The sequence below is a fragment of the Lonchura striata genome, chromosome 2 (genome assembly GCF_050655825.1).
Source record: "Lonchura striata isolate lonStrDom1 chromosome 2, ASM5065582v1, whole genome shotgun sequence".
Taxonomy (NCBI): Eukaryota; Metazoa; Chordata; class Aves; order Passeriformes; family Estrildidae; genus Lonchura; species Lonchura striata.
In genome coordinates, this window is record NC_140704.1 from 122,529,618 (window position 1) to 122,556,675 (window position 27,058).

Consider the following 27,058-nt stretch of genomic DNA (forward strand, 5'->3'; position numbering starts at 1 on the left):
GTATTTTCTGAGTTCTGTGCAGATAAACACAACCCAAAATCTGGCCCATGAGATCAATAACTAAATGCTGCTTTGATTAGGTTAGCTTTGGGGAGCAAGTATGAACAAGTGCATATGTAGAGCTAGTGAAAATAGTTTACCAGCAGGTATAGTTTTATCTGGAGTACCAAATGAAAAACTCACTCACTTCACAAGGTAGAGCCTGCAGGATTGCTGCTTGGGATTTATAGATATGAGAGCAGCAGGTACAGTAGTTTGTCCATCCCCTCATTTGCCTCTTTCCATACCAGTGCTGATTTTCTCAGCAGTTAAAAAGAGAATAAAGAAAAAAAATTTGTACTTAACATACCTAAATCTTAAAAAACTCTCACCATTATCCTGTTAGAATAAACTTGGAAGAAACTACACGTAGATTAGGCTGTATGATCATTCCTGTTGCACTGTGTTGTGCCGTGGCTGTCATCTTCTGTCTTGTGTTTGGCTTTCCATCTCCCTGAGACCTGAAAAAAATGGATGAGAAAGAGCAATGGTTAAGGGACACAGCCAAGCTCTGTCTAGGCCCTTTCCATAACCCCTGAGTAAATCTGCTTAGGCATCACTGTGCCCCAGGACACGTGCAGTGTGCCTGGGATTGAACAGCTGCAACCAGATGAATCCATCACTGCATTAAACGTGTCCTTGCAGAGGGCCTAAAGGAAGGGTCTCCATTTTTCCTCAGACCATCCCTGTGTGCTTCCTAAATAAAAATGAACTTGATTTAAATTCAAGCACCAGCTAGTGATGCCACCATTTTCCTGATGTCTCCAGCAATCATAGCTCACACAGCATTGCACAAGCTGCTTGTCTGCTGCAGTGTCAGCCCTGAGCAGTGAGGAGAGGGTCTTCCACACCCAGCCAGCTCGGCTAATCCTGCCTCAAGAGCTGATTTAATCTTTGACATACCACCTGGCCACCTGTAGAAGAGGAGATTCCTCTGAACAGCGGTGTAATGAGACTGTCAGTGACCAAATTTGCAGGTCTCAGCTCATTTTACACATGCTTATTTTTCAGCCTTTCTGTTTACCTGTAGTGTACATATGAGAAATCACACAGGGTCAGTGGGTCAAAAAATGCTTAGTGCATAATTTTTGAGTGTAGTGGTCCATGAGAATAAGCAGAAGCTTCTGCTGTTTGCTCTGAATTTCTCAAATAAAATGAGACCAAAACAAGCCCCACACCTTGGTTATCATTAGGGAGGCCTAGCTGCAATATTTCTGAATGCAGTTTTATATTTTGCCATTTCTAGTCTTCCATTAATCCACTAAATTGCCATTCAGTTTCTTTTTTCCCCATAGTACTGAAATAGCTGCCACAAGCGAGTGGGTAGAAAATGTTGTCCAGCCAGAAAAAAAAGAGGAAGAACCATTTGACACAGCTCAATAGAATGTTAATCAGGCTCTTAAGTTAACTGCTTTCCTAGTAATAGGGAGGAGGTTGAAAAAAATACTTTCAGACTTCGGTTTCTATTGAACTACATGTATCCCATTTTCAGAGAACTCTTAAGTACAAATGGCAGCAGATATTTTCCTTATTTCTCTGAACATGGGAACTAAAGGGGAAAATTAATTTACATCCATGTGGTTGCATAGTTAAGTGAAGGCAGAGGAAATGAGATTTGTAGCCTCTGGAGATAATTCACTTGTTAATTTGTGTCACCTTGTAGAGCTGCAGAGCTTGATTCCTGAGCCACAAACACTGGCAGCGCATGCACCACCAAAGTCAACTGAGCAGCAAAGGAATGTTGGAATATTGCTGACACTGTAGTCTGAGCTCCCATTAAATGTTTAATTTAATCTAATATTACTTTATCATTAAATATATATCTCATAGCCCAAAATGGTTTATTGGTGGGGATCTTTTCCTCTGTGTTCCCTGACTTGCAGTGACTTTGACCTACTTTAACAGTGCAGTTGTGCTTTTTCTGGGTGTTTGACCATACAGCCTTAAATTAGCAAGTTGACATTGAAATGCTGATTTACACCTGCAGTCAAATGGATAACACATGTTAAAGACTGATTGTCAGCAGCTCAATACGTTATTGCTTCATTCTCTGGCATTGTTTCTTGCCTTTATGGGATTTAAGGACAACATTGGGTGACGTTGTTATGGCTATGGACACAGCTGTGGGGGGCTGACACTGTTTATGGTCTTTGTCATTTATCTAAAAGCTGACATCACTTTCAGAAAATTACTGTGAAACTTTGGATGTTAAAGTGTTGCTGTATGTTTTAAGACAGCATTGGGAACAAAAAAAAACTTTTTTGCTACCATAAAAAAAAACCAAACAGTTAACGTTGAATAATTTGCTCTTCTGACCTTTTCACCTTAAGGAAGATTAATGGTGGTTTAGATCAGTACATCCCCCCTGATCAGGGTCTGAATGCTTCAGGGATTCAGACAGACAAAGAAAGTCATTTCACCCCCAGGTCACCAGCACAGACCTATGGTGTCTCACTAGTGACCACTGGATGATTGCTCAGTAGTTTATGTGCAAGAGTTGGTGGTCATAATCCATTTTCCAAGGGACAAGTTCCTGCCTCATGAAAGCTTTCACCATGTGCTTATCCAAGCAGGAAAAAATGGGAATTAACATGAACAGCCTGAATTTCATTTGCTTTGCACTACTTAAATCTCAGAGACTCTGTGTTTCAGTGGATCGCTCTCTCTCCAGGAAGGGTTGAAGCCCTTCTCTGAGTGGTGGCACCTCCGTGTTCCCTTCTGGAGGGATGCAGCCTCTGGAGCACACAGGTCTCATTCAGGCATACTCACATTGTCACCACTTACATTTAGGACATCCTCAAATGTCACATCCCACAGCTTTCCTGTAGTCATCTCCCAGGTTTAGTTCTTGGTGCATGGTCAAGCTGGTGTACTTCGTACCTACTGTACCTGTATTTTAAATGTAAAACCTAAGGTTAGGACTCCTCAGTTAGTAAAACTGAGCAGAGAGCTGGCAGGCAGGTTCTGATCATAAAGTAACTCTTTGTGACTTCTCCTGTCAGAAATTATAATGTCACCAACCCTAAAGCCCAATTCGGGGGCCTACCCAGCAGAGCTGAGTTAAAACACCAAGGTGCCCAACAAAGGCAGCAGGGGCTTGACTGACAGGCACTAAAGGTCTGAGTGTGTCCCTTCAGCAGGGACACAGCAAGGCAGGCTTTGAGAAAAAGTGGCAGACATATGAGTACAGTTCTTCACAGCTGAGATGTTGAGCCTGAGTATATAACGTGGTTACACATTACAGAGAGAAAAAGCTGGAGTGCTAGGGTCCAGGAGCTGAGAGGATCAGACTTCAGGGGGATATCCAAGATGAGAATATGCCTTTTTTAAATATTGTAAAAACCTGAAGGATGAGGAATCTAGCCTTATGTCATTATTAGGTTCCATGTCCATAGCAAGGCCCACAAAAACTCTTTCCTGTTCCGTTTTGGGTTTTTTTCTCACAGGGTTAGCTCTGTACAGTACTTTCCTAATAGTGGACAGAGCAAGTGAACAGATTACAGGTAAAACTGAAGTAATAAAGGCAAATGCTTAAATGTAAAGGCTAACAGGATAAAGGAGAAGGACATGTAAAGATCATGAGTTCTGCGGAAATCAGGGATCTCAGAGGCTGTGGCATGACTTTAAAAGTACTGACCTCTATGTGGCTTATAAGCTTGAAAATCCTCTCCTATGTATTTGCAGCATTAATTCCTCTTGTTATCTGAGGTGATCTACTTTAATCAGATTCCTACAAACAAGTCAAGTGCTTACAGCAGAAGATCTTTGACACCCCTACTGGCAGCGTCAGTGGAGAGGAAAAAGACCAAACCAGCGAAGATCAGATAAATCGCTTCATCTCATCAAAAACTGTTTCAGGATAATTGGCATCAGAGTTCCCCCCCTCCAGGCTCTTACCTGTATGCTCTGTGGTCATTTGATGTACTGATTGCACAAAAGATACCTCAGAATAATCCTGTTTCAAAGGCACAGCAATTCTGAAGCCTCCCCTGTCACAGTGCCAACTCCTGTGCTACTTTGCTTCTTCACACAGTCCACATTGTTTGAGTCTGCATCAAAAGGGGACTCACAAATTTCACCTGCTTTTATGCCTTTAGTGCAGCTTCTACTTCACATTTTCTAAGTTGCTAGTCCCATGGTCTCTAGTCCAAATAATGATGGTCCTTGTTTTAAATTTAATCTCATTTTCACACAGAGCTTAAGCCAGAGGAGGCAATGCCATCTGATACCCTTCAAAGACCTTTCATCCCCATTGGAGCACATGTATTACATGTGGCAAAAGGAGCTTGATGGCTGTGTGAGGACACACAAGATATGTAAGGTGACAGTTCAGGTTGCCTTACTCTTTAGACTCATCCATTGGAAAAATCCTAAGTATTTTGTGCCTGGTTACCCAAGAGTAGATATTTTACTGCATATGGTGCAAGACTCAGGATGCCATTGCAGCAAGAGGGCTACCACTGCCTAAATCCAGGAACCACAGGACAAGCTTTTTAATGTGCTTCTTTGCCCAAAAAATGGTTACGTGTTGAGCAGGAGCCAGTAGTTGAGATAATCTTAAAATGTTCTAAAGAAAAAAATTGGGAGTGAGAAGATGCTATCTAAAAATCATTGTGGTTTATCAGGGGAATAAAGACCTCACTGATCAATTCGCTTGAAAAATTAATAAATCCAGGACAAATGTAGTTCAAGATTAGCATCTTAATGAACTATTGTTGTCACAGCCCGGTTTGGACATATCGCTCCTTTGTTGACATTTTTAATGCTTTCTGTGGATTACCAGTACATGACCAGTATATGAAAGCTTGTTAAGCCTCCACGTGCTCAACCTGGCCCTAGCTTTAATACTGTCTTAGTGCAATCCCTGCTGTTGGCACAAGCTCTGTGGGACTGGAACCTTGTGGTGCTGGGCATTGTGTTTCTACTTAATCATCATATGGACCTACTCAAGTGTGTTTTACAAGCTTGGGCAATTTGTGAATGCCCAATTTTCTATATGTAACTTTTCTTTTATAAGAGAAGCCAATCAGGGTTTTTGTTTTTTCCTTTTGTCTTTTTCTTCCTTTTTTTAAGAATTCTGCAATATCATTCTGTAACTAGTGGGGAATGCTTTCAGCCTGGCTTCCAGATCTGGTTGGTATTTCCTTTCCCAATTAGCAGAGAAGCCTGTGCGCTCATCTTTTCAAATTGCAGAGCTCTTGCATCTCTCTCTCCTGGTTCCCTGTAGAGAATTTAAAGTTCAAAATGTTTTTTGAATGCCTCAATCTTATTCCCATTCAGGAAAAATCTGTTACAGCAGCTTCTAGACAGATGCAAATTCACGTTATGTTTGAAAATTCACTTATTCACAGACCTTTAAGCTGTGCAGTGCTACTTCAGTTTTGAACTAATTTTGCTGTCTGCTATGAGTATGAGGTGAAGTTTCTGATAGTGTACCTGTCTATTCCTTTCATTCAGAGAAAAGCAACAGAATATGTATGAGAAACTCGCTGTATTGTTTGCTTTTTTGGTTGGTTTTCCTTTTTCCTTTCCTTTATTTGCAGTTGTAATTCTGTGGTCCTAAACTGAAACAAAGAGATTTTCCTTCCATAAAAAAAGCTGCTGGCATTGCATCATGCAGAAGTGGTTTAGAGTAGTTGCTTGCAGTATGCATGTGCAGTTTTATCCCATCTTATTTTTAAATGGTTATCTGTGCATCCCTCTGGTTCACAATCCTATTCCAAAAATACCTGGGGTTTATCCTTATCATATTGCCCAGCTAACAGTATGAAATAGGCTCAAGTGGCTCAGTACAGATTAGATTTACCTCTTATGCAACAAGGTACAAGATCCAGGGAGAAGCCAGAGACCTGCCTTGGAAGAGCTTTGTCCTCTGTGGGCCAGGGAATCCCTTGGCAATACCCCTTGCACATGTAGAGAGTATCAGGTTGCTTCCCACCAACTCCACTGGAAGAATACTGCACTGAAAAGGGATTCCTTTGTTCCTTTGTTCACAGAGGCCAGGATAAATAAGGTCTAGAGGTTTCAAAGTTTTAATTACAGTTTTTGTAACCATATTTTTAAAATTTGATTCCTTTCAAGTTTACCGGCTTTGTCATACTTGATAAACAGGACAAGCATCTACATTTGTCTCTTCAAAATATGTCCTAACAGATTCAGGCTTTGGAAAAAGCACCCTTTCCAGCTCCCCAGAGGGACATCTCATCAGTTTATTGGATTTTTCTGCCACTTTTACAAGGTTTGCTGAGACTGCTGCTGTTTTGAAGGGGTTTTTTTCCCTTTCAACCTCAGCAAGCATGTTTTCTTCTCTGCTTTTCCCTCCTTTCTACCCCCATTCCCAAGAATCAAATAATTTCCCTGTCCTAGACCTGCAGATAAGGTTAGATGTGTGTTTTGTGAGACAGCATGTGTCTGTTCTTGTGTCTGGAGTTCTCCTCCTCCTTCTCCACCTCCTCCTCCTTCTCCACCTCTTCCTCCTTCTCACTTGTCCCTGCTCACATTTGGTAACCTTGTTTTGACACCAGGAAATGTTTTGATCCTTTACTATCAACACTGAGTGTGGGTATTTGGTAAACTGCTGTATCACAGCCCACGGGGAGGAATTTGGATTCAACGTGTTCACTTGGCACTCTTAGGTCAAAGATGTACAAAGATATACCCCAGGGCAAAAACTTCTTAGGGTCTTCTCATGGCTGCAGTGGCACTATGTGAATTAAGTTTCATTAAGCTTATTCCTCACTTTAGTAGAGAAGAAAAAATCTGAGCCTGGTTTCCAGAGATTTCATGTAGCTTGGGGAACAACAACAAAAAAAAAAATTCATAGACTCAAAACCTGTTTGGTTTTCTCCTCCCACCACAGACTAGACACTTGCTAGGTAAGTAGGGAGCTGGAAGGAGATACCTTCTGAGATTGTCTGATGCAGCTCTGCAGTTCCTAGGTTGGACATTGTGGAGAGTTTCTCCTCCAAGTGCAAAATTACTGCTTACACTTCTCTATCAGGTATCGTGCAGTAGAGCTTTTGCACTACACGTCCTGCAGATATAATTACACATATTTCATAGCTAAACCCAACATTGGACATTTGCCCAGAATATCTCCCACAGAGGTAGAAAAAAGTAGCCCAATATATGCATGTCTTCTCTTGAAGTCACATTAAGATTTCATGCAAAACCTTGAGCATTCATAGTACTCAACTACTCCGCAAGATCTGGACAAAATGAAGGAAACTCCTTTTCATGGACAGGGGACAATTCATTCCCAGATGAGGAATATTATATCTGACTTCCTGAGCCCTATTTTTCTGTCTGAAAGTGATGTGAGTGCCTTTCATCAGCTCTCTATACAGTGATTTTTCCCCAGAAAATCCTGTGCCTTGTAAGGATGTGTCCAAAGCCTTCCTGACCTGTAATGAAGTGAATGCCAGCTAGTGACCAGCTCTAGAGTCCCACTTCAGTCTGCATCCCACCAACCCTCAAAGGATGAAGAACCCAATTCTCGTTCTAATGTTAAACCTCATCTGTGATTTCAAAATATCTGTAGGTCATACCTAGAATTAGGAAAACAATGACTTAGGTCCAAAAGTGCCTGTCTTCTCATAGGACTCTGAATATCTGAAGGTGAAATTAAGGGTGGGTTAGATTTGTTATAGCTTTTTTTTTTAATGGACTATTCAGTGTTGGTCTTCATTATTTTTTTTTTATCCTTTTGAAAGCTTTTAGAGCCTCCTGCATAACCGCCTCTGCCCCATTCAGGGCTGAATGGACGGTGCGCTGATCTTTTTCTCGGTGGGTAATGGATTTGGGTTGATTGCTTGACACAGGGACAATAGGGGGGTAAACAATTGCCTTCGCACCCGTGCAGCTCCCCATCTGTTGAGTGCGTGCGCCTTCAGAGGCAGCCGGGCAGGGACAGATGAATGCACCAGCCGAGCCTGATGTTAATGACATCAGTCATACAAGCAGAACATGTGGCGCAATAAATCAAAAACTAATTGAACTTTTGGTTGATTATATTGCCGTCCCACTGCCTGCTTCAAGCACGGCATGGTTTCCTGGGACAATGCCCCCAGCCCTGCAAAGGCTTTGCTGCCCCTGGACAGCAGGAGCCTGCCCTGGGAGGTGACAAGTGACAACAGCTTCTCTTCGTGCATTGCTTTCCTGAGACAGCAACACCTTCCACTCAACCAAAATGCTTCCAGGCTTAGGATGTCTATTTGACCAGTATTTATTATTTCAAATAAGAAACATTAATCAATATGACAGTGACGGCCCATGTTCACTGGCACTTTCCATCTGGGACTGTTGGTGGCAGACATCTCTAGGAGAAGACAGCGCTTGTTTTTGTGTTAATTAGACACACACGTGGTAGTAATGAAGGCTATTCATTAGACTGATATAATTTAATATCATTATTCACACTTGAAAATGCTCCAACTACATCAGTTGTTGCAGCCTGCAAGCCAAGATTTTGTCTTGTGTGTCCATGGCAGCATTAAGTCACCAGAAGTTGAGGGGGCTGATATTCATAGAGGTGGAAAGGAATAATTTCTGATGGGAGTATTAAGAAATGAAAAGCTCTGGCAAGAAGACCCTTTATTGAAGTGCATAAATATGGGATTAGACCCCAGAGCCATCAAGTCAGGAACCCATCCATGAGTGAGCCATCTTTCCTCCCCTTGCACCGACAGACATGCAGGGAGTATGGACATCTATGCACATCTGCCTTTCTTTGACATCTGCTTTTGAAATGTTGCTTTGAAAAACCCAGGATTCCAGTATTTATTTATGAAATGAAAAGGTGAAGGACAAAATGCTTTTCTTAACATACCTAGAATCATCTCCTCATTACGTGTAAGGAGCAAAATTTTATGGTAAATGTGTTAAGAGTACACATTTAACCCAATTTATTTCAAGCATCTTTGCAGTACTTCTGTAAACATTTGCCAATAGATTAGACTTTAATTATTAGCTATTTATTGCAGAGGATTCTCCACACCGGTAAAAGCAAATGTAAAATAAAATGCTGTTATCTGAGTAGAGGCTTAAGCAAGAGCTAAATTAAATCTTTGTGTTAATATTATTCATAGAAAGGCAGATGGGAGCAGAAAATGTTGCAATGAAGAATATGGAATGAGATGAGATCACAGCATCAGTCTGTCCTTTGTAGATCTGGACAATGATCACAGAGCCAGATTGGATTAGGGAAACCTATTTACCAGAAGTTCAGAGCGGTTGCATGAAGCTGAAAGGCAGTCAGTAAGGAGAGGTGGAAAATGCACCAGATTTACAGCTGCAGCGATGAAAATTTAGAAGTTTTCACTGTGATTTCTTCCAAATGTGAGTACATCAAAATCTAACAACGGTTATGGTGCTGTCTTTTAGAGGGATGGGATGTTTAGCAGAGGGGAAATACTTGAAGAGAGCAGCTCGTCGGTTTTGCTGTGCCGTGCTCTGCCTGCAGCCCAGCCCTCGCTGCTGCTTTCTCAACCTAATTCCTGCAGGTGCTTCAATACTGGGGCTCTATAAAATCTTTACTCTGGCAAAATTGGGAGATCTGGAATCGGTGTTGCTATACCTATGAGGTAACTGCTAAAGTGACAGCTTGCAACTGTGTGGCTTTTCTGTGTAATAGAAAAGAGAATGAAGTTCTGCGAGCAGTGAGAAGTGGGTGAAGTGCATGAATGTTGAATTTAAGTCTGCTGGCTCAATAAGTGGAACATTTCCAAAGCCATGCCCTGGAAATGAATGCATGATTAACATTAATTGCTTCTAATGAAGAGTAAGAACCGGACAAAGCCCAGCCTGCATTTGATTGAACAAATTAGTTTAAACTCAATGGCTGCATATTTCAGCAACAAGAAAGCAGGGAAAAGCAGGGAAAACAAATTGTGGGGCCAGATCAGATCTTTACTTGCAAGCTGCGAGCATGAGCTCTCAGCTGCTTGATTTTGGAATATAAGTGGAAATGACAAAGTGAACCATTACTGTAATTATATTTATTGCCTGAAATCTGGGCTATACGTACAAACATCCTTTTGCAGGCAAACCCACATACATCATCTGCAAGGATTTGTTCTTCTCTTCTTTCTCCAGCTCTCTGCAGAAATTCGTGTTTGCAGGGACAGCCTCACAACCCCACTGTTTGCATTGCTGCCATTGTATTCCCATGCAAGTGGGTCACTTCTGGCTACTTCTGTGATTCATCCTTCTTTCAATGCCTATTCAAGTAATTGCATGTTTGCTGGTGCTGTGACTTCCTTTTCATTCCTTGCCTTTCTTCAGCCCTGTAAACCTTTTGCCACTTGCTCTGGCAGACACAGAGGATGAGGGACTGTGGATCATATGTACTCTGAAAGTAGGCAAATTTATTACTGTTAGGCACATTTATGTGTTTTTCTTTTTGCACTAGCCTGGGTAGCAGCTATACCAGAGCACTTGCTTCTGATAGAAATCTCTAAAAAACTGTATTCCTTACACTGTGTGGTAAAATACCTAAAATACCAGAGAGACAAGAAGGTAATTCCTTGCATCACTAAACTTCTCTGCACTTGAGTGTTTTGCTTATGAGCAATTAGTTTAGTCCTCATACAGTGAAATTCCAGAAGTAAAGGTGATGGAAGCAGCTTCAAAAACAACTTACAGCATATTCCTAAGTTTAAAAAAAAAAACAAAACCAAAAAAACCCCACCTTCATTATGTTGGTCTGGCTTTCATCCCACACTCAACATGGTTTAAAATATAAAACAAGTCCTGCAGGAGAAGACAGTGAGGATCCCTGAGGATATCACACCGTAAATAACCTAACAGGCTGTAATCACACTGACAGCTTAGCACACTCTAGGCAGGCAGATAACTTCCTTGTGACAAGCTCAGTGTGGAAGTGCCCTGCGCTGCAGCGGGCTGCTCACAGGGACCATCCCATTTTCCTCTGCTGTTTCACTACAGCCACAGCACAGGCCAGAATTTCCTCTCCAGTGGGCTCCTGATGCTCAGGACTCTATATTCTCTCTGGGGTGTGGAGGGATGGCTGTTAGACACACCCAAGCTGTCAAGGAAGGGTGGCTTTGGTCTCACTGCCAGCTCTGCTTGTACCAGAGCCCTGGGAAGCCCAGCCACTTGCTGCCATCTGAGGAGAGGAGTTTGGCTGCAGTAAGGAGCAGCCTTGGATGACCTCCAGCTGCTTCCACAGCTCCAAAACTCTGAAAAGCGTAATACACAGCAATGATAAGCACCACAAGTGAAATGTATGCCAACAATATAAAGGAAAGCTCACCTGAGGAGTTGGAGTCACCCATCATCCTGTAACAAACCTTCCTGGCTCTTCGAAGCCTTTGGATTACACACGGAGCCTGACTAGGAAACCCCCATTCACATACCTTGCCCCCAGGGTCAGCCTTTAGAACTGGAGTTAATTCTCCACATTTGGCAGCTTTCTGCAAGCCTGTTTCTGTCACTGGTGGCTAAATCTTGTAGCTCTGGTAGCCTGGACACAAGGCAGGATAAGATATGATCAGAGGGAGATTTGGGAGGATCACAGTCTTTCAGGCCAGTTTCAAGTCTAGCTCAAACAACACGAGCTTAAAGAACCTTTACTTAGTCCAGTAAAACCATCACCCAAAACCAATTACTTCAGTCCAGACTAAAGCTTGGTTTATGGCCCTGGCATCCTGTGTGTCCACTGGCTGGGGGTGCTGTGCTTTTGGTGTCTTCATGGGTCTGAGAAATAAAGTGAGAAAAAGACTTCAAGCAAAATGTCCCAAGCTAAAGAGCTGTACAGGTCATCTTGAGGATTGAAAAATAAAAGATTAGGTTTGGTGCAAATGTTGTGCTTTGGACATTATGCAGTGAAAGTGAAACAATGTCTTGAGGGTGTTTTTGCTTATTGATAAAGTCTCTAACTGGATAAAATCATAATAGTCTCAAAGTTAATGAATACACTACTCATTTCCTACTGAAGTACTGGCAGGTGGGAGGCCAGATCAAAATTAAGGAGGAGGAGTGCTGCTCCTGGAAGCCTATGGGAGAGGTGCAGAAACTTGGGATGGGCTGTGGCCCTGTGGCCACATATTTCTGTATTGTACAGCTAGAGCATGGTCTCTGAGATCACAGCAAAAGGGACTTTCTTTTGGATTGTTTCAGCTGGAATCTTCCTTAAACCCTTTCTTCTCCCTCCTCTTCCAACCCTGCCCCCAGTGAATTCTTACAGAGGATTTTTGGAGGCATGTGCTCACCCCCACTGCATCCTGACCATGTTCCTGTTCTTCTCTTTGCAGCGTGTAGTCCTGCCCGAAGACGAGCCAAAGCTACACAGCACATCCTAGCAAAGAGTGTAAGAAAAATCTCCTTTCTTCTCCCTATTTTATTTTTTTCCACATTGTTGGCTTCACATATCCTAAAAAGTGCTATGCAGATCTTCCAGGGTAAAGAAATGCATCCATGTCTGATGCAGGGAGTGGGGTGGGAAACAGAATGGGGAGTTTCTATAAAGATGCAGTTTATTTACAGAAATGCTTTGAAACAAACAAAAAAAATGGTCTTGCCATGCAGAGCCAGTCAAAATGAACATAGTTGCTTATCAACACTGGCCATCTGAGGGAATCAAAGACTTAATTGTTGTCATAAAGCCTTCACAATAAGTCCAGAGAGACATGCAGGAATGAAAAGTAAGTAAATCACACCAAATCATATCAGTAATAACAATAACAATAACAATAACAATAACAATAACAATAACAATAACAATAACAATAACAATAACAATAATAATGTTAATCAAGTAGCCAGTATCTTAGGGAGTTTGTGATAAAAACACCAAGCAATGGACTGTAACTTTGACCCCATAAGTTGACACTGAGAGACTCAGGGATGTTCTCTGTTCCCTGGTCCCAGCAGTGCTTGTCTGCCCCTGCCTCAGTCTCAGTGCAGAGGGCACCCCCACATTAAAATAATTGGACCTTTTTCATGCTCTGAGTAAATATCTTGCAAGTTCAGCTGCTTTCACACATGGGTGTGAGGTTTTTTGTCTTCAGAGAGAGTTTTCTGTCCTAAAATCCACTTGACCCATTCACAACCCCTTCCACAATCCTTTTAGCTGATTTGCAGGAATGACAGTCTCTTCTGCAAATCAAAGCAGTTCTTACAAGTTTGACACTCTTCTGACAAAGCATTTCTTCTCAGCACAGTCCTATCTCTTATCTAGCACTTTGCTGAAGTATTTTGCTCCATGGCCTTCCCTTTTTCCATGCCCTTTCCTACTTCCCAGATCCACCCTCATTTTCAGAGAGCCTTTTTTTTATATTCCCGATTCCCTGATCTCCTCACAGAACTATAGGTCCTCCTGCTTACCACACTTACCTGTGCACTGGAAAAAAAACTCATCACATTCACTCCTTCCCTCTCTTTTGGTTATCAAAGCAGATCACAGGATCTCAATACATCACAGGACACATGAAGTTTTCCCCAGGAAGAGTCAGAAACACGTCTGTCATTTTTTGGGTAGAAACTATGCATGTGTATATTTTCCCAAATTATGACAGTATTGGTTTGGTTGGTTTTGTCCCATCGCTCAGGCTGAGATTTCAAAATTACTCTTCATTCCAAAGTAAGATGAATCAGACTGCTGGAGTGTTATTCAAAATAAGCCATGTTGAGATACCCACTTTTATTTGTTAAACCTTTGGTTTATTTTGTTTTCCATGCAATATAAAAACAGCAGAAAAGTCCAAACCAAAAGTGAACTATTCTGACTTGATGAAACAAAATGCTCAGATAATTTACTTTTTTTTTTTTTAACAATATTTCTCATAGTACTATTCAGCTGAAAAAATTCAGCTGGCTTACACCAAAATCAAAAGAAATTCTATATCTGTTATCTAGTTCCAAATCTCAGTAGATAGTTGTTTGTACTAAATGGAAGCATCTAATATTTAATTTTTATTGGATCAGCTGCTGTGGTAGCACTGTGCTCATAAAAACCTAAGAAAATAAGATAAGAAAGTCCCTGTTTTGTTGCTGTATTTTAAGAGGAATGTGGGTTTTTTCCTCTGGGGCTTTCCTGACCCCAACTAAGGATCTCCTTTGATTGGCTCTTAGTCATGATGCAGGCAGCATCATATTAGCAGTGGTAACACCAAGCCTGAGGAATGGTCTGCAGCTCCAGCTATGAAAACAAGGATGGCTCTCAAACCAAAGTGTCTGACTGAGCAGAGTCAGCTCTTAGACATTTCCCTTCTTCAGTGGGATGCAGCTGCTTACAGCTCGTAAGGAAGCATTGAAGTAAATTTCATATACTGGAATAGACATGGCTGTGAGGAAGCTGTGATTGCCAATTTCTAGACCCACAAAAAGTCCCAGAATGATTGTTTATTTTTCACTTTTACACCTGCACCTGCAGTCAGAGCTGTAGAAATGCCTCAGCTAACATAAGATCTTCTGCTCTGGTGATTGCAGTGGATGCACAACTTTAATCCTCAGCAAGGACAAAAATAGCAACCAACCTGGACATCTGCCAGACCTTTTTTTTCACAGCAGAAATACTCAAGCAGTGTAGCATTAAGTGATTTAACATTCAAATTACTGACTGTGGGGGGTAACTTCCATCACATACAAGAACTCATCCCAAAAGCATGATAATGACTGGGAAAGGTGACAGAAAGGAGGAAGCACCATTTTTTTTTTAGCTAAGTGTTTCACCAATACGTACATTTTCAGTTCCCATTGCCCTATTAAGATTTATTTCCAGTGGTAGTAGATCCTTCCCTTCTCTTCTTCTTCTTACCCCAAAATCCCTTGGGTAGAAGTGTCTGGACACCAGTACCTGTCTACTTTGCTAGAAAGTAGAAAATACCCCTGTGCATGCTAGAGCTGTCCCATTAAAAATCAGCTCAGCACTAGGCCATCAAAATAACTTAACTCTACAAATATGGAATTTTCTCCACTAACAAGCACATTGTTGTTCAGACTCTACCTTTCAAAGTTTTATTCAAAGCCAGATATTTAATTGTCACCTTTTCTGGATGGTTGTTGGTTGGCAGTGGGTTTTTAAGTCCAGGATCAGGTGGTTGGAAGAGCCTCTCTGTGACTGTCATGTATCCTCTGTGCCCCTTCCCTCTGAACACAGCTCATTCCAACAGTGGGTATGCCAGGCCTCAGTGGTCTCATGTGCATGGCAAAATCCAGTAAAAAGAGAGTTTGCTGGGCTCTGATTTCACAGTCAGTGTTCTGCAAACAGACCAGGCCAGTCAGGTTCTAAAAACAGTAGGTTTTTAGAGAGCAGTTTGTTAATTCTGCATAGTTTGGCTGACTCTGCCATTTGCACAGATTTAAATTTCCTGGTGTGTCTAGAAAAGAAAAGTGACTCCCAGTTGATCCTTCTGCCTTACCCTAAGTACCCTAGAGAAATGTCAGCTCCACTTTAGATCAAAACCAAGCTACAGCAGGTTTAGTTTCCTGACCTAGATAAGTCTTTACATATTACAGTAATGTGTGAGGTAGCCAAAGTCACTGTGAAATCTTGAATTAGGAGATAAGGAACTCCAAAAATGTGCTAAAACCAAAAACTGAAAAAAAACCACCCAAAAAAGCTGCTGAAAATATGTTATAGAGTTGTCTCCAGCTGTAATGGAAAATGGCACTGTAACTTACTTATGCAGGTTCTGCTGCTTGAAGACATTTTGGTATTACTGGTATCATATATAACAAGGAATCTCAAAAACATAGACAACGTGCCTAAATAATTCTTGCTACTAATCAAGATAAAATTCCTCTTCTTTTCCCCAAACTGTATTTCATCCTGTGCAACATGTAGGCAGAATGTTAAGTTTCAAGTCCATAGTGGTTTACACTGATCAAATAAGCCACTTTCAGGATTAGAGGTGACTGCAGCCAACACCCTACTTACCAAAAATGCTCTTTCCATGACAATGCAAAATAAATGATCACAGGTGTCTCACTAGCAGGGCACTGATGACATTTTCTGTCACACACCAGCAAAGACTAAGTGTGACCAAGAGCACTGGACATTTTTCCAGAGATAGTGGGAAAAGCTGACTTTTGTGGCATTCCTTGAAAGCTGGAAGAGCTGGGTTCACACGAGGCAGACTCCGAGGGCTGTCATTAGAGATCCCTGCCAGGCACAGTCTCATCATATTAGTTCTGAGGACAGGTGTCACCCTGGTGAGCAGCTTGTAAGGTTTGTATGGTCAGGGCGTGTGTGGACACAGGAGCCTGCAGCCTGCAAGAAGCTGCTGCAGAGGGACAGGGAGGTGCTGGAACTGCTCCAGGGGCAGCAGGGAGGGATCCAGTGCCAACAGATTAAGCAGCAACAGGAGGCCTCTCACAACCAGCATCACCCTTGTTCTGAAACATCAAGGCAATGCTGAGGCTCAGCTCTGTTGGCAGCTCCAAATTTGTGATCAGTAGAGCTCGGAGCCAGCTGCGAACTTCTTTAGCATGTGCTTGTCTTCAAGGACACCAATAGTCCCTTTAACTGAACACTGGGCATGTCTTTAAGTAGTTTACAGCACATGGAGCGTGTTAGGCTGTGTGTCAAAATCTGGAGAAACAGGAGGAAACCCCTATCCAGCTTTGGATTAGGCTTTGTTACCTTAAATGCCTTTTCCATAAGTATTTTTGCCTGTTGTTAGGCAGTTTCTGCTCCTCATCCTACTAGTCAGTAGGATTTAGGTAATGTGGGCTTGTCCTGAGGGTAAATGGAGACAAAATAATTAAAAGTGGTTAGGTTGGGATTTTTCTTCTTTCCTGTTTTGAAAAACATGGGTTTGCATATGTTGTTATGTCTGTGAAAAAAATCATATACACAGAACATTGCAGATTAATGACAAATTGAATTAAAACTTAATTAGAGGAAATGGACAATTTGGCATGAGGGAACATGCCTGAAAAAGGTCTTGTTTTTATCTTGAGTGTGTGTTAGAAGGCAGAGCAATAGACAGAATTAAGGCTTTTTCTATGTCAATAGTGAACTGGCCAGTTGTTGGTCTCAGTCTTGAGGCAAACTTACTATATTTATATCTAAAACACGTAGACAGCAGCTGCCAGTCATCAGTTCGATGCAACTAACTGCTTTTCTCATGATCTTCCAACAGAAGTCTAATAGGAAATATTCTGAATAGTTGCCACATGTCTTGTTTCCTTGCTGGTTTGGATCTTCACCCTGTTTGAGTGGTTCTCTGTATGACAGCAGCAAGTCTTTAGGAAAGAATAAAAAAAAACCAACAAAGTATGAAACACTCTGTTCTTGCTGCTGGAACTTTGATCTTCTTGAGAAAACTCTTTCCAGACCATGTTGGATAACAGTCCTGACAAATCCACTTCTCTGAGGTGTATCCCTGTTTTTCCAAACTCACATTAGCTCTGGCATCCCCAGTTGCCCGTAGCAGTACAGTGAGTGCCATGGCTTAGTCGTAGCTCATTAGAAAAGAACTTGATTTTGTTCATGCTTGTTTTCAGGGACTGTTGGAGATTGGGGTGGGGGGCACTGGAGAGGTGATGCTCAAAGTTGCAGCTGTCAGTGAGTTTTGTCTGTGCGAGCTAATGTTTGTGAAAATTAATCTCTAGGAGCACACCTCCTCTCTGCCTCCTATTCTCTGTAGTCATTTATCAGGTACAATATGTAAGTTCAAAAGACAGGAGAGACCTGTAAGGAAACACCATTTGTAATTCACATTGCATAAGTTTGACTGATTGCCCAAGGTGTGATGCAGTAAGAAAATAAATCTGAGTCTCAGAGGCATATCCTATTCTGCAGAGCTTGGAAAGGGGCACATTTCCGTCTCCTGAGGAGAATATAGAAATGCGCAACTAAGTAGCTGGGTCCCAGAAAGACCCAGCAGGATTTTCCCATACTTCTACACACAGCACAGAAACTGGAGCCAAACAAAATCCCACAGTCCCCACCTGACGAAATCCCCTCTGGATGACAGCAAAGCAGCAGGAAGAACAAGCAGCCTTGTTCCTGACCTCGACAGACCGGGGGTAACGGGTGGTTTGCTCTCCCCGCAGGTGGCGGCCGCGCCGGACCGCCGGGCGCGGCAGGGCGAGCCGCGGCAGGCGCAGTGCGGGGCCCGCGAGGAGGCGGCGCGGGGCGCGCAGCGGGGTAAGTCCACGCCAAAGCCCTTCCTTCCTCCCTGCCCGCGGAAGGGTTTGGGGTATGGCGGTCTGCCGGTTGTGCAGAGAGGCAGGCGCTTTGTTGTGTACCTGGAGGATAATCCCGTGCTTAAATTTCACGAGATAATGACCGTGGCATTGCTCAATTTATTCAGTCATAAACTGGCTGTATCCAGAGTCATAAACACTCCCTGACAATATTTTAGAGATGATAAATTGTAAATTACTGAGTTTGCCTGAGTCATCTTATTATATAAGGTCGCTGTTCGGTTGCTTAGAATCAGCTAGAATATAATCATTAGGGATGGATTTTCAGATTCTGGATGTTAGCCACAGACCTGATTTTTTGGCAAGCAAAGCTTGTTCAGCATATTTGTGAGAAACCGTGAAGGAAAAATAGAGCTTGCCAATACAAAACCAAGGAGATGAGTAAACATAAACAGAGTGGCCATTCAGCTCCTCCAACACTGGTGTGTTTTGTTTGGAAGACTGAAGCTGCAGCAGGGCTGTGCAGTTTCACATAGGATGGCCTTTTAATCAAAAACACATCTTTTGGTCTCCTTTGAAAAAACACCTAGATGCAATCAAATCGTATTTCTTTAAAGAAATCCCACATGGCATGTTTTTCCAAGATAAATTGGACATTTGGATGTTAAAAGATGCTAAATCTCTAAAGCAGGTCCATGAAGGTGCATGTTCCTCACATCACTGGTCTGCAACCACACTGCACATAAGCCATCCCACTAAGAAACAAACCAGACAAGGGTGGGGCCTGGGAAACTGGAAAGGAAGAAACTGAGCCTGGGACCATAGGAAAAGACCTCAAAAAGATATCGGGACTAGAGCCAAGATGTGGCTGAAAAAGAACTGGAGCTTCAGGTCTGGAGCAGGGACAGGAGAAGGAGTGGCTGGGACTGGCTACAGGGTAAAGGATGGCAGACAGCCAGAGAGGCAGAAAGGAGGGACTGCTGGTCTCTGCTGTTGGGGGAGACAAGAGGTAAAGGATGACAGATAGGTGCAAGTAAGAGAAAAGCTGTAGGAATTTAAAACAACAGCAGAAACGGGGAAAACAGGTCTGATAGAAGGAGAAAGGGAAATGAGTTGGCAGAACTTAGAAATTCAGTTTAAATTAAAACCAACAAACAAGCAAACAAACAAAATAACACAGATGAGACCATTAGCATGTTTATTACTACCATCAGAAATCCTGCACAATAGCAGGGCAGTCCATTCCAGCATGTGAGAAGGCACTTCTGGAAATGGAATTCACACTGCATCCAGCCACCACTGCCCTGAGGGGAGCAACTACAAAACCTTGAAGCCATGAAGCCACAAGGACTTTCTTTTGCCTAGATATTTTGCTAAAAGTTTGTAAGAACATTTTCAGTACCTAATAAGAGGAACAGGCTGCAGGGAAGAATCAGACAAAGTAAGAGAAAACAAAACTAAATAAAAATAGAAAATATGGGCACTGGCTGAAGCACTGATGATCCACTTGCTGAATACTGTTAGTACCTAATATGCACGATGAGAAGAGGTAATTGCATTAACTTTGACTTGAGGGATACAGTAAGGTACCTAATGGAATTACTGGAGGGGGGTGGAGCAGGAAGAAGGAAGCTGGTTAGGATATTTATCACAGCCAAATATTGCCCCCAGAAGGAGGAGACAGTTCCAATTGCTAAGTCATGCTGGAGACAGCACTATAAGCAGCAACCTGGCTATTTCCAAATTTGCTGCTGTTATTTATATTCCATTGGTCAAAGCAGTAGAGAGGCCCACATTCCCAGAGCCAAATAGGAGGATTTGGCCTCATGAAAAAATCTGGCATCCCTCATTCATTTATTTCCTTGGCACAGTGAGCAGGAATGCCAGTGAGCGTTTATCCATGGATAAGTTATCAGATGAACAATTACTTGAAACTGAAGGGTAACCTTCAGAGCTGAGGATAGCAGAGAGAGAGATGTCACTCAGCCGCAGGCAGAAAGGTGGAAATCCCTCCCTGTGATGGGGAAGACACAGCACACATCTCTGCCCAAGTTAAAATAACTCCCCAGAGCAATACAGAAAGGAGAAGAATGATCTCCTAGGCAGGACAAACCTGCAGTGTGGGCTGACGAGCAGCATTTGGGCTCTTTGCTTCTAGAAGTAAGTGTTTACAGAGGGGGAAAGGGCTCCCACTTAGCTTGGTCTGCTAAGGGCAGCTTGTCATCTCATTTAAAAAGTCCAGGAGCAAGCTGAGAGACTTTCCAGAATGACTTAAGCAGTTCCACAATTACTTATTTTGACATCACAGTAGATGATCACTCTGCTCTTTTGGCTATAATCAAATCTGGTGGGACTGTAACCTGTATCTGGGCTCTGTCCATATCTGGGCTTTACTGCACGGAAGGAGGTTTTTCATACAAGCTGTGCCAATGGGATAATTGCTCCTAATATCATGTTTCTTATGCTTTACAGTGGGAATTTCTGAACAAGAGTCATCCAAGTCCTATAATCATCTGTTGGATGGAAAATCTTTGGTAAGCAAATAGAGCAACACCAACTACCAATGCATCTTAAAACCTTGTACCCATCAGCATGTCCCACAGTAACAGCATGTCAGTCTGCTGCAGCACCTGCAGATTTCACAGCCTTTGTTAAAGCTTGAAACATAATTTATGTCAGAGGACTCCTTAGCTGTGAGCAGAGACTGCTATAGAACAGAGAACTGTCCCTCAGGAACCAGGAAGAGTGGTGGGACACAAACAGGCAGGCTCCTGTTCTGGATGTTCAGCCACCTGCAAGAGCTGGGAGAAATTAGCCTCTTGTCCCTCAGGGAATTTCACAAACTGGGGAAAAAAATTCTCAAATGGAACAAGCGTCAAATAATTTTTTTCTCCGGACACAATTATCTCCAAAGTCAGAAATATAAATAAAGTGTTGATGGGAAAATTATCATACAAATCCCCAAAATGTGTTCTCTAATAGACAGAAAAAATATTTTAATTAATAATTACTCACCTTTACTAAAATGTTCTCCCTCCCTTCTCTGTCTTACAGTGCTCCCCTAATTTTCAAAGTCTCTACATTTAATAAAACCTAACTTTTTCAAAGAGAAAAAAATGTTTTGAATAGTTTCTGACCAACACCAGACTATGCTGTTGCAACTTTATGGTCTCAGAGGCCCTTTTGAATGGCTGAAGCCTGCTTACTAGCTGATAGCTGGGGTACACTTAAGAAAAATAACAATACAATACTTAAGGATGGTTAAAACTAATGTTATTCAGTGTAATGAATCTAATTGAACCGACTAATAGTTAACATAGTTAAATTTCAAAGTATGCTTGCAAAAGTGATTTCAAACATCTCTAAGTCTTAGGATATTTTAAAAACACACATAAATGTACCCAGTCTCAGATTAATCCTAGAAGAAATAGCCCCAGAAATCTTAAGACCAATTATGGTAGCAACAATAATATGAACAGTTTTTTTCATGATTACCAGTAAAATCAGTAAGTATGCTTATCGCCTGAAATAATAAGATCATCTCACAATTTTTGACTTTTTTTTTTCTTTTTTTGAGCAACTCACACTTTAACTTAACATCTTGGAGGATATGCTATTCTCAGATACCTGTTTATGGGAAAACGTGACTCAGTTCTGGTGGGTAATTTATTATTGGAACTCAAAATGTCTCTCAGACATTTTTGGAGGTTCCAGGTCCTGGTCAGAAGCATTTTATACCCTGGCAGGCATCTGGAAACAGCTGTGATTTTGAGTTTGAGCCATGGAATGAGTTACCAACTTTGAAGGTGGAACAAGCAGTCACAAAAGCTTAGATATTATAGTAGAGGTAGTTACAAAGTAGAGGGGAAAATTTTTTAGTATTGTACAGGGGGGTTTTAGCACCTGTACAGGGGGGGGTTTCTTTGTACATGGGGGTCAGAAGTTTTAAGATGGAGGAAAGTGGGCTGATCCTGTTCTTCCTCTTTCTTCTTCCTTGCCTCCATGTTCTTGGTGATGCTGGCACTTATGGATTGGTTTAGAGTAGAAAAGCACCTTTTAATATAGGTAGTAGGTATTGGGGGAAAACTGTAAACATGTATCACGTAATATATCATATAAAAGATAGCAGCAGCCCTGGGCGGGGGGAGAGAAGAAGAAGACAGCAGACAGAGAGGGTGTCGGGGTGTGTGTGTGCCTCTGCCCGGGCTGCTGAGCAAACCACCACAGCCCATGAAGACAATCTTTTAGATAATTCACAATAAACTGACTTGAGACCAAACAACAAGAGGCTGCAGAGTTTTCTTTGGAAGCACAGGTTGGAGGAGAGACTTTACCACCACACGGAACCCCTGAACCAGGACTGGGGATCCAGCAATTTATGATCAAATAAGACAAGGAGGACATGGATGATTAGGCACTCGTGGGGCCATGGCAGAACTGGAGCATAACCAGGGTGCCCTCACAGCACAGAGCAGCACACAGCAAAACAGGGAAACATCTCTGAATGCTCAAGGAACTGAGTGATGGCTGTGACATCTGCTTCCCAGGCAGTTGTAAAGGTGGGGAGCAGCAAGAGACAGGCTGCTCACGCTGCACAAAACCTCACTGCCTCAGGAAGCTAAGCAGAAAAACTAGGGAATAAAAAGTTCTGCAAGTGTCCCTTCTTTGAGGGGAGGTGTAACTCTCACTCACTCAAGTCCTGTGCTGAGCTCAGTGAGAATATTCACGTGAGCAACTGGTAATTGTGTGGGTGAGAGCTGGGCCATCAAATCCCTAACCTGCTTTCTCTTGTTAAGAGATTTACAGCATTTATTGGTTTTCTTAAAACAGCCTCTTTCCTCAGATGAACCTGTGTCCCCACTCATCGGTGGCATTTCCTAATGCTGTGCTTTATCCTCCCACAGATTCCCCCATCTCCAGTTGCCCGTATCACGGTGAAAGCTGTGGCTGTCACGAGCTCGCCCACACGCAACCACGCTTCTACAGAAGAGTAAGTCCCTTCCCACCCTCCACACATGCCTCTTGTTTCCCAAAGGCAGGGAGAGATTGGTAAAGGTTATGCTGATTTTATTAGTAGCCACGGCCATTTATACAGCTGTCTCAGTGCCCATTACAGCTCTATGTTATCACTAGGAAAGAAATAATCATAATTCAAAATAGAAGTATTTTCCCCCTAAGAAGTCTGTAATGTTTGCCCTAAAATGTGATTAGGAAATGTAATTAATTGAAGAAAAAAATTATATCTTAAAGTCTAATTTTAAAGGAATAGCTATAGCTAGACCATAGTACAAATGCACTCATCACCAGGCAGTTAACCCAGACATGAATCTGGGTGGGATTTGAGATGCCACCACTGTCACCTGAGGGGCAGTAACTAGCTCATTGTCACAGTGTCCTCACACTCCATACACAGAGACAGAAGTTCCCCTCAGCCAGTGGAGCTCATCCCTGTCACATGGTCCCTGGGGCTTTGGTGGAAGGGCCCAACACTCTCCTTTGACAATCCCCCGCTCTTTGTTGGGTGGCAATTGCTAGAGAGGATGCACTTAGAGTGGTCCCACTTGTAGCCTGTCCCCTTGTGTCAGTGTCCCCTCTGACAGTGAGGGAACAAGGGCACCAAGCTGAGTGGTGGCAGCTGCAGCAACCCAGCCCCCTGGCCCACATAGCCCCTGCTCATTCCAGACTTGCCGGTCCCAGGGGTGGGCCAGGCATGGGCACATGGTTCAGGCAGGCAGCTCCTGGTTCTGAGGGGCTGGTTGCCATAAGCAGGGAAGAAGGGCCAGGGACAAGCTCTCTGCACACACCTTGTGTTTTATTTGTTTGCCACAGACAGCGCTGGAGAAAGACAACAGAGTATGACCTGGCCCTGCCACCAGGAGCCGAAGCTTCCTTACCACTGACAGGAGGCAACCTGTGTGGAACACCCAGCCTCCTGAGGAAGATGTGGATGAAGCACAAGAAGAAGTCAGAGTACCTGGGGGCGACAAACAGTGCCTTTGAGGCGGACTGATAAGGGTCAGCATCCATTGGAAGGGCAGAAGGTCCTTTAGCAGGACAAGGTGCTTTAGGATGAATGAGGGAACAGACTCAGCACAGCTCATCCAGGAGAATGATATCCTTTTTATTACTTGATGCCATTGCCTCAGAACAGTGGAAGAAAGGCTAACAAAGGTAAAAATGGTGAACATGATGCAACTCAATGGCCTTTCCTTGTTGTATTACACTAAAATCCCAACAACCCCACTAGATTTACATCTTGACTCAATGCTGAGACTACTGCTGACCCATTCACAGTTTCCTATGTCCTGTCTGAATGAGCTTGGACTTGGCAACAAGAGAAGTCTATGAAGAGGTTTGAGTATTCCTGCAAGGCAACAGATTGACTACAGAGTGCCATTAATCCCAGGGATCTACTTGTGTGCACCACTGCCTGTCATCTTCCCCTGTCATATCATGAGATAAAAACCTTATCTTACGATATGCTTGACACATATTGTGAATGACATATGCTAAACACCTCTTTTCCTTCAGTTTTGATGTTTCAAGGCAGGAGTAAAAGATGCAAAAATTCTAAAACAAGAGGCCAGAACTGAGCAAGTTTTCAAACATACGTACCAAACTTTGCTAAGTAACAAAAGACTTGTGTTTTAAGTTTTCCTGCCAGATCAAGCTATGAGCAACAGGATAATCTCAAGGGATACTTTCTGCCATATAACCTGCTTATAAGTGAAATGGTAGTCAGCAATTTACCCTCTACCCATGTGGTAAAGGATATTACATTAAGTGCACAAAATACTAGGAGGAAGGAAAGTATGTAAATGGTAAAACTAGGTGACTAAGTATAAGATATTTGCATGTAAGAGACCTGTGCTTATGAATAGATGGATGTAATGGGATTTGCTTTAAATTTTTTTCTCTCTCTTTTTTTTTTCAGTTTAGAAATTGCTAGTCAGGTGTTTTCAGTTTTTCTCTCAAAAAACAATGAAACAATTTTACAAAAAAGTTTTCACCACTGTTATGGACAATATTATATTAGTCATGAGCAGTACTTACCTTCTGTGAGTGTTCTCCTAGTTATTATAAAAAACCCACTGGTTTCCCTAAATACAGAACTTTACATTTAAATTCAGAGGAGGCGTATCTCCTGTTTATAGTGATGATGACCTCTAATCTAACCGCCAATGCACCAAGGCGTAAATTAAAAATAAAGGTCTGACTCTGTGTCAGCGGCAGAGGGAAGGATCTCCCATCTGAAACTTGCTTGTCTGCAGCCAGTGCAGTGAAAAGCACTGAGATGCCATCACAGACAATGCCATGGTAGTGGGGGGCAGCTGGCCCTGGTCAGGGGTCACCACCTCAGGAGTACCAAGGGACCTCCTGGATGGGAGGGAAAGACAGCCAGGACTTCTGGCTTTGGGTTGAGCAGGGTGGAGCAGCACACAGGAGAGGTTTGCAGCTTGACAGCCTGAGCAACCAAAGTTCATGGAATGGGAAAACAAATGGAGCGGGCCGGTAGCTTTACAGAGCATATGGTCCTGATGGCTGCAAGGAGGGATGCAGCAAAAACCTATTTAGGGCTGGATATGGTGGAAATGGTAGTAGGATGGGGATGGAAGTTCTTACTTAAAAAGAACTGTGGCTTTTCATAGTGCTAGAGCCAAGTCAGCCCAGAGTGTGCCAAGGAGAGAGAGGCACTACACCTTCATGAAATACCTCTGTAAGCCCTCCTGTTCAGCTCTCCATCACTGCTCCAGTCACAGGCTCCTCCATCAGAGATGCTCAACTGGTCAGAGGAAAACTTCGCACCTCGAAACCACACAGACTCTCCCTCTTCATTACCAAGGGTGAAAGTCCTTCTCTGGCCCAGCAGCCCAAGACTGGGATGATCTGCTCTCCAACTTTTATTTCTTGCCCGTGGGAAAGAAGAACACAGTTCCTTGTGTGCCACATGCTGGCAGTGGTGACCCAGTGTCAACCATGTGTTTCTCTGCCCTGGCATGAGAGAGCAATGCTGACACCCACTGAAGGCTGCACACCTGAACATTCCCTGCAAGAGGTTTCTCACAGGGGTCCACCCCACCTTTAAATTAGACCCTGGCACACTGATCCTGTGCAAAAATCCAAGTACCCTGACCCTTGCCAACATCAGGTCCTCTATGACTGAGCCAAGCTGGAGCCATGGTCAAGAGTTTCCTGAAACACTTTTTACAAATATCACTAACCACACTTCAACCTCCTCCTCAGCCCATAGAACTCCTGCCAGAAACCCATATATGTCTTTTTACATATATAGGTAAACCTAGTAAATTCAGTGGGACTGCTCCCCTACATAGCAGTACATACATTCAAAGAGTTGGGAGAAGACCAATCACTGCTTCCCCTTTTTGTTTTCATTTCCTAAACAAAGGAAAAATAAGGATGATGGACAGACACTGGGAAAAGTCCTTTTACTGAATTAGGTGTAATTAAGAGAGTGAACATGTGTGGTACCTGCCCTTGTAGTTAATATTGTCCAAAAAGTACTCAAACCCAGAACAGCAAGAGTTTTGCTTGTTGAGGAAGTTGCATTGTAGTAGTAGTATTTATTTGTTAATTAATAGCTTTGAGCAGTATGAGGATAGAGGTGGAAATTATTAATATTTCTTAATAATTGCTGTATCTTGACATATGTATTTATGCTTTTCTTATTTATTTATTTATAATTTGGATCTACAAGAGAAGGAGCTATTTACAAGAAGCACATTTAATTTCCTTGTATTCCAGGAACTGCTGTGGATTTTTTTTGTATTGTAGTAGATATTTATTTTATTGATTTAAAACTATGTTCTATTCTTAATAAAAAAAAAAAAAAGAAAGAAAAAAAAAGAAAAGAAACAACAAAATAAACAAGTAGCATGTGGTTACA

The 27,058-nt window shown here is 42.5% G+C and overlaps 1 protein-coding gene across 1 annotated transcript; it reads left to right on the top strand.

Moving 5' to 3' along the window:
* The first annotated feature begins 120 nt into the window (after nucleotides 1-120).
* VXN (vexin) lies at nucleotides 121-27,058 on the top strand. The gene is made up of 6 exons (XM_021555609.4): nucleotides 121-9,375; nucleotides 12,312-12,367; nucleotides 18,061-18,154; nucleotides 20,626-20,687; nucleotides 23,058-23,143; nucleotides 23,983-27,058. The coding sequence occupies exons 1-6, from the start codon at nucleotides 9,312-9,314 to the stop codon at nucleotides 24,161-24,163; spliced, it is 543 nt and encodes a 180-aa protein (XP_021411284.3). The 5' UTR covers nucleotides 121-9,311; the 3' UTR covers nucleotides 24,164-27,058.

Excerpts from the sequence above, each read along its gene's own strand:
- VXN (XM_021555609.4), top strand. The coding sequence starts at position 9,312 with ATGCACCAGATTTACAGCTGCAGCGATGAAAATTTAGAAGTTTTCACT. Across the intron at positions 12,368-18,060 it reads AGCACATCCTAGCAAAGAGT|GTGGCGGCCGCGCCGGACCG; the intron begins GTAAGAAAAATC and ends CTCTCCCCGCAG. Across the intron at positions 18,155-20,625 it reads GGCGCGGGGCGCGCAGCGGG|TGGGAATTTCTGAACAAGAG; the intron begins GTAAGTCCACGC and ends TATGCTTTACAG.